Here is a 10,091-nt window from a genome sequence, read left to right as displayed (position 1 = left end):
TAATTGTTGGGTAAAACCAAAACCAAAACCAAAACCAAAGAGAGAGACCAGACCACACCACACCACTGTCGAACCAAAAAAATCAAAAAGTCTCCTTCTAGATCTCTCTCTTCACGATTACTTTGTCCGATCCGATTTGTGTGACTCGCCGGAGAAAACCAAAAAAAAGAAGTAAAACACATTCCGATCTTGAAATCGATTCACTCCTCTCTCTCTCTGACTCTCAGTATTGGATTTGGGGAAAAATTCGATGGATCAATCATTGATCTTACTAGTGCTATAAAAAAAGATGAGATTTGAGATTGAGAGATGCAGCCTAATCTTTTCCCATTCGGCACTGTTTTGAGTAATCCATTCCTCTTCAATGGCGGAGATCTAACCGAACTTGGTTCTGGTGCTGGATTCGAGAGCTCTAGGGTTTTCTTCTTACTCCCTTTCTTTTTATCATCCCAAGGCGGCAGTGGTGGGATGGATTTGTCCAAAGTTGGTGAAAAGTTCCTCAGCTCTGTTAAATCCGCTACTTCTCTTGGTCTCTTACCTTCTCCTTCTTTCTCCGATCGTCCTGAGGTAATCTCCAAATTCATTAACATCAAATGGAGTTTGAGAATTTGTCGAGATTTTAAAGTTTTTATTAGAAAAAATCCAATGTGTGTGTAGATTCCTGCACGTGCTGCAGCTGCTGCTGCGGTTGCTCGTGCTTTGGCTGGACTACCTTCTGATCAAGGGTTGAGTATATCTTCTACTGCTACTGAGCTTAGTTCAATTTATGGGAATAGACCTCTTCCTCAGCAAGTTGAAGAGCTTGAAGAAGGGTTTTATGAAGAGGTTTGTGTGTGTGTGTCTGCTTTAGTTTGGTATTGGGAGATTTTGTTTCATCACTAAAGCCTAGAGGTGGTGGCATTTATGGTTTTGTTGTTTTCGTGTAGGATTTTGATTCTGTAATGCATATTTTGGAGAATGTGCCGGATGATCAAAGTGAGTTGGCTTATTTTGAGAAACAGGTACTAACTCCTCTTAAGGAATTTAATATTGGTCTTATCCTGATTCTTGAAAGATTTAAGAATGCTGATGAACGTTTTAGTTAAGGAGTTTATAAGGTTTTTTTCTTAACTGTGTAGGCCACCTTGAGGTTGGTACAGCTGGATAGAGTGGCAGAAGATCTGTCTCACCATGTTATGGAGCATCATGAAGTAATGGGTAAGTACCTTAAAATTGAAAAGACTTGTCTTTTTTTCCTCTTTACGAAAACACGATGTCGGTTAAGAAGACCGTATGCGTTTGGTTTTGTGAATATTAATATTTGCTTTTGGCCAGTGAAGGGGATGAATTTGGTTAGAGAACTTGAAAAAGATTTGAAGATTGCAAATGTCATCTGCAAGGTATCGGTTTCATATTCTTAGCTTTACATAAACACTCCAGTGGATTCATTTTCTATTTTATCTGTTACTGGTTTGAACTTGGTTGTGGCCGTTCTTGTGTGTTTCTTGCCAGAATGGAAGACGAAATTTGACTTCTTCTATGAATGAGGCCTCCAGAGATCTTATTGTACACAATCATTCCAAAAAGAAACAAGCTCTTCTGGTAGGATTCTCTATTTATTTCAGACATCTAGGCTTTACTGTCGTTTCTTTAATTATTTTCTTGAAATTTTTGTCATGTGTAATATAGTTTCCTTCCATCAGTATGCGCGGAGGTTTGTGTAGAAAATTACTCTATATTATTACTTTTTAGAAAGTGACCAAGTATCTAGTCTGTTTTAATCTCTAAGGGTTTGTTTATGCAAGTACTTTCTTAGATACAATCATACAATCTACTGTGTAATCTCGGCTAATCAGCAAGGGCTTAAGTGTTTATTTTAATATTCAAACACACTGTTAAGAATGTTTAATTTACTCTACTTGCAGGATATGCTTCCTATTCTAACCGATCTCCGCCATGCAAGGGTAATGCGGTCAACTCTTGAAGACCTTGTTGAAGAAGGAAACTATTGCAAGGTTGGTAGTTTATCTCCGTCTCTGTTGTATACTCCCATGGTTTTCTTATATGGATTATGGTGATATTATGATATGAAACTAACAAGAGTTGGTAGTTTATCTCCGTCTCTGTTGTATACTCCCAGGGTTTTCTTATATGGATTATGGTAATATTATGATATGAAACTAACAAGAGATGGAAAATATATTCCTTTGTATGCAGGCGTTTCAAGTTCTATCGGAGTATTTGCAGCTGCTTGATAGTCTATCTGAATTCTCAGCAGCCCAAGAGATGACCCGTGGTGTTGAGGTAGTTATTGCTTATTCATGACTAACCATTGTCTTTGTAATTCTATTTTCAGTCGGTTGAGCTTCTCATACTCTTTTCAAGGTTTGGTTAGGAAGAACTCTCCATAAGCTGGATTCACTATTGTTGGGCGTTTGCCAGGAGTTCAAAGAAGATAGTTATGTAATGGTTAGTAAGCCAACTAATTCTCATGTTATATCTTTATAGCTTTCTCCTTAAAAGATTTAAACTAAAAAGGATCAAATTGTGGGCCTTCAGTTCAGTCAGCGGGCAAGAAATTTTGTTCAGTGGCAGTATTTAACTTGTTATGTGCTCATACTTTTAGGTCCTTGACGCTTATGCACTGATCGGTGATGTCTCTGGTCTTGCCGAAAAAATACAAAGCTTCTTTATGCAAGAAGTTATCTCAGAAACCCACTCAGTGCTAAAGACCATTGTTGGGGAGGTATGTGAGTTAATTATTTAATTGTTGCTCTTGTAGAATGTAGTCATGCATGCTTGGATGGATGGTTGGATGTATTTAGCTTGCTGGTGTATGGTGCAATCATTTTTTTCCCCATTTTTTCTGGTGTATGGCAGTCTTTTTCCTTGTTGCTTAGATGTAACTTTTGATCCTAGCAGATACACGAAGTAGCAATTTTAAATATGGAAAATATAGGGTATACAGATAGATATATTGAATGGTCAACAAGTCAAGTGTGGTGTTTTTATAGATGACATCACTTATTTTTTAGAATGTAAAGACGGCTACAGTTTGTTTTACATGTTCTGGTTTATCTTATACTCATATAGATGCAATTACTGTCATAGGGGATAATTCTTCTTTACTTATGATACTTACTGACCACGAAATGAGTTTTTAAAGTCAGCATATCAAACCAATCAGATTTTTGATCCATTCTCTGTATATATTTGTTTTTGTAGGATAACAGTGCTGCCACCCAATATAGTAGGTATGCTCTATGCACCTGAGTTATTTCTGGTACCTATTACAGTATCTTGTATTTATCTCAGGCCCCTTTTTGTTTGGATTCTAGCATTCCTGCTGATTTCTTTTCTTAAATTAATTTCAGACTTACCTACAGCGATCTATGCCTTCAGACACCAGAATCCAAGTTTAGGCAATGTCTTTTGAGAACACTAGCTGTGCTGTTTCAGTTAATATATTCATACCATGAGATAATGAGTTTCACGCCAGAAAAGAAGGTAGGTTCCATTCCCTGCTTTAGTTTGTATTTAACATTTTCTGATTACCTTGATTGGGTTCTTAAAACACCCCCTGGTTCGAATTTCAGTGCTATAATATTGTTGTTAGATTTCATAGTCTTAAAAACCTCTGTGTAGGCTTTTCACCTATAATCTGAGCAGAACTATACCTAAACTCATTATATAAAACATTTATCTTTTAAGCTGTAATTAGTGTGAATCTTAGCATTTGTTTATAGTTTTTCTGTGTGTTTGTGTAGTTTGGTAGTGTAGAACTCTAAGAATACCTGCTTTATTGATAGGGATATTATCTCGGAATGTGTGCAATTCTTGGTTATTTCCTAGTTAGCAAACAAAGGGGTGTTTGTATCTATGTACTCCATGTTAGGTAACTGATTGTCCAAGAATTTTGATAAGTTGTTTGATTTCAGTACAATACTTTTTTGTTTCAGTCCTAAAACAAGTTGTTTAATAGGTCCTAAAATATTTTCTCTTTGATGGCTTATCTTATACATTGTCGACTTCCTTTAGATTATTTTCTGTATGTTGTCCGCGTCAATTCGTTTAAATTATCTGTAATGGTTTATAAGGGCTAAGCTTCTGAACTGGAACAGGTAGAAAGTTTGATTTCACCAAGTTCTGCAACAACTCAAATGGTTGATTCAGTAACTAGAAGTGCATGCGACCCACAGGATGGGGGCCTCTCATCAGCCATGAGTTCTGGAAGTATACCTCCTTGTACAATTTCTGCTGAAGAGTCTGATGGAAGTGGAACATCCAGTTCCGTGCAGCAGGTGCTGCAGGCGTCTGATAGTGCAATAGATGAGCCTAGAGATTCTGGAGATGCAGTATCATGTGGCGAGTCGCCATGGTACCATCTACGAAAAGAAAGTGCAGCTTTTGTTTCAGAAACTCTTCAGAGAGGACGAAGAAATCTTTGGCAACTTACAACGAGCCGTGTCTCAGTTTTGCTCTCTTCCCCAGGTGCTTCATCAACAAGTATACATCAGTTCCTAAAAAATTATGAAGACCTGAGCATCTTTATCCTTGCTGGGGAAGCATTCTGTGGATTTGAAGTTGTTGATTTTAGGGAGAAGCTAAAGGGTGTATGTGAAAATTATTTCACTGCGTTTCATAGACAAAGCATGCATGTAAGTTCAGTTTCACATGCCCATTGGACTAACATTGCTAATACCACATACCTAGTTACTTTCATGCATCACCTCTCCTACATAATAACGTAAAGGTAATTTTTGTTTGGTTTTTCTCCCTAACAGGCGCTTAAAATGGTTCTGGAGAAGGAGACATGGACAAAATTGTCTCCTGATACTGTGCAAACTATTAATTTTGCTGGTCTTGTGGGGGATGGGGCTCCCCTAATTATTTCTTCCCGCAGTGCCACTGGTTCTTCCAGATTCCCTCACTCGAATAAGTCAAATAACTCAGTTGATCCAAGTGGTAACAGGAGTGGATTTTCTTATTGGCTGAAAAGTGGAAACCCCTTCTCAGCAAAGTTAACTCTCTATAGAGAAGATCAAGACTACTCCTCAGTTAATGGAGCTATCTCTCGAGATGATGAAGGGAATGATAGTATTCACGATGATGTTGTGAATCCCAAGATAAGAGATAAAAAACGCGTTAACGGAGGCAGTCCTGTTTCAGAAGATGAAAACGAAGACCTTCTTGCTGACTTTATTGATGAGGATAGTCAGCTTCCAAGACGAAGTTTTACACGTAGTCAATCAAGGACTTCATCTTCACATCTCAGTACTAATGATGATTTGACAGCTCAAACAGGATCGTCCCTTTGTCTTCTAAGGTAATATATGCCGCTTAGCAAATGTTTGAAATTATAATGTCAGCCTTTCTATCGCATATATTCCCCAGGTCACTTTTATGACATCGAATTGCATTTACTGTGTTCGTTGTCTTAGATCAATGGATAAGTACGCGAGGCTTATGCAGAAACTAGAAATTGTTAACGTTGAATTCTTTAAGGTACCAATCCTAACTCTTGGAATTCTGCAGATATCTTTACTATGCTCCCCTCGATTTCTAGTTTAAAGCTTCTCTTACTCCTGTTTGAAATTTTGTAGGGAATATGCCAATTGTTTGGGGTCTTTTTCTATTTTGTATTTCAAGTATTTGGTCAAGAAAATACTAATTCAGGTGGAAAAGGAGTCGCTGACTCTTTCAATCGTGAGTTACTGATTCGTTCCTTTTGTAAAGTTTCCACCCCCTTGATGCTACAATATGGAAAGCCATTTTGCTCAACATAGATATACTTCAAAATTTTAAAATGCAGATCGTTTGAAAAGCAGCTTATCCCGGATATCACAAGAGTGTGAGCAATGGATAAAACCTCACATTTCATCATCACCTTCTTCTTCACTTGCCTTTCCCAACACCGTTCATAGTCTTGCGGACGTGACTCCAGCAAATCCCTTAAATACTTCTGGTCACATATCAGGCGTATCTTTTAGTCTCAAGGTATAACCTGGAACTAGGTTTCCATCAATCTGAACCATTCGTATTCATTTATTATTTCGCGTACTTCATGTATGAAGTGTGAGAAGAGAAGAGCAGCTGCCTCACTTCTTCATTATATCTCAAGGTTGTGTAATGAAATGATTCTTTTTTATCGCTTGCAGGAAAGATGTGCTGCAGTGGACACTGTTTCTCTTGTGGCTCGGATATTACATAAATCAAAGGCTCATCTCCAATCAATGCTTATGTCAAGAACTGGCTCTCTGGTTGAAGACTTCTTTGGTCAACTGGTATGCATCTCTTTCAGTTTTGATTTCTTGCATTAAGAGAAACTCTGGTTGGAGCCTTACTTTGCTATGCTGTTGACAACATACAAACTTATTATACAAAGACCTCTGTAGCATCTAATAGGCTTTTGGCTCTATCAAATAATGGATTATGCAGGACCTGATCATTAGTTTCATTGTATTCTTTTGCGAAACTTATTTCTCCTATATATATATAATGAAAAACTATTTATATACAATATGTGGTAGCAAATATATTTGAAGGAGTTGCATTAAGTGGAATGATTCATCAGGTTGATTCCGTCCCTCATCTGACAGAGCACTTACATAGGACAACTGCGAGGATACTGCTGCATGTTAATGGGTAAATTGCCAATCTACTTTGAGCTTGTGCTTCAAAAGAAGTTATTAGATAAATTGCATTTTTCGTCTCTTGCGCCTTCTGTTCTTGTTCTTACTGACCTCAGGAGTTTTAAAACTGTTACATTGAATCTATATACTGTGAATTCATTGCTATGCTAAAGTTGATAACTGGTTCTCACTGGGGGTATGTATATTCATTTAGCTTCAACTAATTTTACAGATATGTCGACCGGATAGCTAATTCTAAATGGGAAGTCAAGGAGCTTGGAATGGAGCATAATGGGTTTGTTACTTCATCAATCTTTTACACTATTTTCCCTTTCAACTGAATCATGAAGTATTTAATGTTCATAGTTTCAAAACTGGTTTTCATAAAAAAATTTCTCGTTTTGTACAAAACTATAATTGGCAAGCCACCTATTTAACTGCCGAATTTAGATTCAGAAATTTAATGCACTGGCATGCTGGACCATTCATTGCATCGCTACTATGTCATATGTAATAAACTCTTTAAATGGACAGGTATGTTGATTTAATGCTCGGGGAATTCAAACACTACAAAACAAGGCTTGCTCATGGAGGCATTCCACCGGAGGTAAATTTCTCTCTAATCTTCATCAATTCCAGAAGTTAACAGTATTGCCAGAATATATCAATGCTTGCATCTTTGGATTGGGACATCAGTGGTGACTGATTTCCTGAGCCCCCTATTAGTAGATTGCACCTGTTGAGGTTTTTGGTTTTTTTTTATGGTTGTGTGTCACAATCAAACTGAACATAAGTCTACTGCATAATCAATCAACTGACGGACAGGATGCAAATTAATTTGATTAAGAAATCAGATTGCGAATGTTGTCTTATAAAGCTATAGGGAAATCTGTATCCATTTTAAACCTTTTTCATATATATATTAGGTCCAAAACCGCCTACTGGAATATGGAGTTGAAATATTTGCGGAGATTCTGGTTGAAGGTTTATCACGAATAAAAAGATGTACTAATGAAGGACGTGCTCTCATGTTATTAGATTTTCAGGTACTTTTCCTGCTTTTTTTTCCAGTGTTCTCTTCTACAGAAGATCAGGAATTGTATACATGCATAATAGATGTTTCAATCAACATTGACAGGAGGACATTTTAATACTACTAATATTGAAAATTCACATAAACAACACAGCTGCAGTTGAGAGATATATTGAATCACGTGAGTCGGTTTTGACCCACATTATCGATCTTCTTGTAGGTTCTAATAAACGGGCTACAGCACTTTGTGCCTACAAATGTGAAGCCGAAGTTACAAATAGTCGAAACATTTATCAAGGTAAGCAACACATAAACTCATGTGTATATGCAGACTCAGAAACAGAAACATTTGTTACAAGCTTAAACCAAAATCATCACTCTTTGCAGGCATACTATCTGCCAGAGACGGAATATGTTCACTGGGCAAGGGCTCGTCCGGTAAATAAACAATTCTTCTTTATTTTCGGTCTTGCATAAATCAAACAAACCAATGAATTTTGCTTCTCGAGTAGTTTGATGAAAATGTGTAAACATGGGTTGTAAATATACAGGAATATACAAAAGCACAAGTCGTTGGACTGGTGAATTTAGTAGCCACCATGAAAGGTTGGAAGAGGAAAACGCGGCTGGAAGTTATCGAGAAGATCGAATCAGCTTCTGCGTAGAACAATCTAGAAGCTTTTTGGAATCTTCAGCAACCGCTAGTAATATTTCTTTCCTGTCGGGTCTTGTCCTGTCTGTTCTTACTTTTGCATTTGTATCGAGTGGTGTAAATTTGAGGATAGGCCCCTTCTTCGTAGTTTATTGGTTTTGTGTAAAAGATCCTCCTGAAGTTGTACATTTTTGAAGATTTGTAACAGACAACTCTTCCTCCATTTAATTACTTAATTAATGTCTTAAGTATTTGTATTATCAGATCCTTAAACCCGATTCTTGTACTTTCTCTACCTTTGTCTACTGGGATATGTAATAGATGAATGATTATTTTTTTATAAGAATAAAAAAGCAATGATGATATATATATCGAATATTTATTAGCTTTTCTAATATATGAAAAAGGTAAGAAAAAAAAGGGAAAAATTCCAAAAAAACATCAACTATTTAATATTTGCTAGAAAAAAACATGAACTTTTTTCGTTGCTAGAAAAATATGCAGACTATTTTTTGGTTGATAAAAAATACACGAACTATTATCTTTTTCCGTCTCCGTTACAACTATTAACGGTATTGTGACAGCGTTACTATTTTTAAAAAAAGTTCCAGAAAAAAACACAAACTATTTATTTTTTGCCAGAAAAATATATGAATTTTTTTTTGTCTAAAAATATATAAATTTCATTTTTGATTTTTCCATTAACAATGTTAGAGATCATAACCCATAACTTTCTCTACTCTCTTGAACTTCATTCAAGTTTTCACTACTATTTAGGATAACTAAATTCAAGAACAAAAATACACAATTAGATTAATCGATTTCCAAATTTCTCAATTAGTGTTGTTTTTGGATTTATACTGACTTTACAAATTTTGAAACTTCATCAACACTTCTTTAAAATTTTATGATATCTCCACCTTTGTATACATTTCAAAAAATATTCATCTTTTTAGTTTGGTACCTTTAATGATGCTTATAGCCAGTGTAAATCATTAAATGGACTGGTGTACGTACGCAAACTTGATCGAGATTGTAAATTATAGCCATTTTGTGGGACATCAACTCTTGTAACCTAACCAGATTCACCATTTATTTATGCAAAAACAATACTAATTGAGAAATTTGGAAATCGATTAACCTAATTATGTATTTTTGTTCTTGAATTTAGTTATAATAAATAGTAGTGAAAACTTGTATGAAGTTCAAGAGAATAGAGAAAGTTATGATCTCTAACATTGTTAGTGGAAAAATAAGAAATGAAAAATTATGTATTTTTCAGGCAAAGAAAAAAAAAATTCATGTATTTTTCTAGCAAAAAATAAATAGTTTGTGTTTTTTTCTGGAACTTTTTACAAAAATAGTAACGCCGTCACAATACCGTTAACCGTTGTAACGGAGAGGAGGAGAAAATGGAAAAAAATAATAGTTCGTATATTTTTTATCAACTAAAAAATAATCTGCGTATTTTTTTTGCAATGAAATAAGTTCATATTTTTTTTTGGCAAATATTAAATAATTAGTGTTTTTTTGAAAAATTTTCTCGAAAAAAAAACAAAGCATGTGTAGTAGTTTCACTGTTGACTCTTTTATTAGCTTTTAACGTTTTGAGTTATAAAATCAATCAGATGTGAAAGACGTCGGCATCATGTTGTGATGTGGAAGTTGTGGAAGAAAGCGTGGTCAAAGTTGTGGTGACTTGGTTATCTCTCCAACCATGTTTAATGCAACACATGGCTCATCTACTGGTACCTGTTTTTTTTTTACCACAAAAACATTCGACATATTATTTTTC

The 10,091-nt window shown here is 35.7% G+C and overlaps 1 protein-coding gene across 4 annotated transcripts; it reads left to right on the top strand.

Moving 5' to 3' along the window:
* LOC104786933 (syndetin) lies at positions 37–8,574 on the top strand. 4 transcript variants are annotated; one of them, XM_010512412.2, is made up of 25 exons: positions 38–567; positions 658–825; positions 927–1,001; positions 1,119–1,197; positions 1,315–1,379; positions 1,492–1,581; positions 1,905–1,994; positions 2,197–2,283; positions 2,365–2,448; positions 2,606–2,725; positions 3,205–3,233; positions 3,354–3,486; positions 4,101–4,637; positions 4,764–5,305; positions 5,421–5,484; positions 5,583–5,685; positions 5,792–5,976; positions 6,138–6,263; positions 6,554–6,624; positions 6,844–6,906; positions 7,146–7,218; positions 7,538–7,657; positions 7,865–7,942; positions 8,032–8,082; positions 8,196–8,574. In XM_010512412.2, the coding sequence occupies exons 1-25, from the start codon at positions 310–312 to the stop codon at positions 8,307–8,309; spliced, it is 3,405 nt and encodes a 1,134-aa protein (XP_010510714.1). In that variant the 5' UTR covers positions 38–309; the 3' UTR covers positions 8,310–8,574. The 4 variants fall into 4 exon arrangements, 3 of the variants coding, with proteins under 3 accessions (XP_010510715.1, XP_010510714.1, XP_010510716.1); XM_010512414.1 differs by lacking the exons at positions 38–567; positions 658–825 and having other exon boundaries at positions 983–1,001; positions 1,320–1,379; XR_002038070.1 differs by lacking the exons at positions 7,865–7,942; positions 8,032–8,082; positions 8,196–8,574 and having other exon boundaries at positions 37–567; positions 6,579–6,624; positions 7,538–7,621.

The sequence above is a fragment of the Camelina sativa genome, chromosome 5, assembly GCF_000633955.1.
Source record: "Camelina sativa cultivar DH55 chromosome 5, Cs, whole genome shotgun sequence".
NCBI classification, from domain to species: Eukaryota; Viridiplantae; Streptophyta; class Magnoliopsida; order Brassicales; family Brassicaceae; genus Camelina; species Camelina sativa.
Note: the sequence above shows the minus strand (reverse complement) of the source record. Positions and strands in the feature narration are given on the sequence as shown.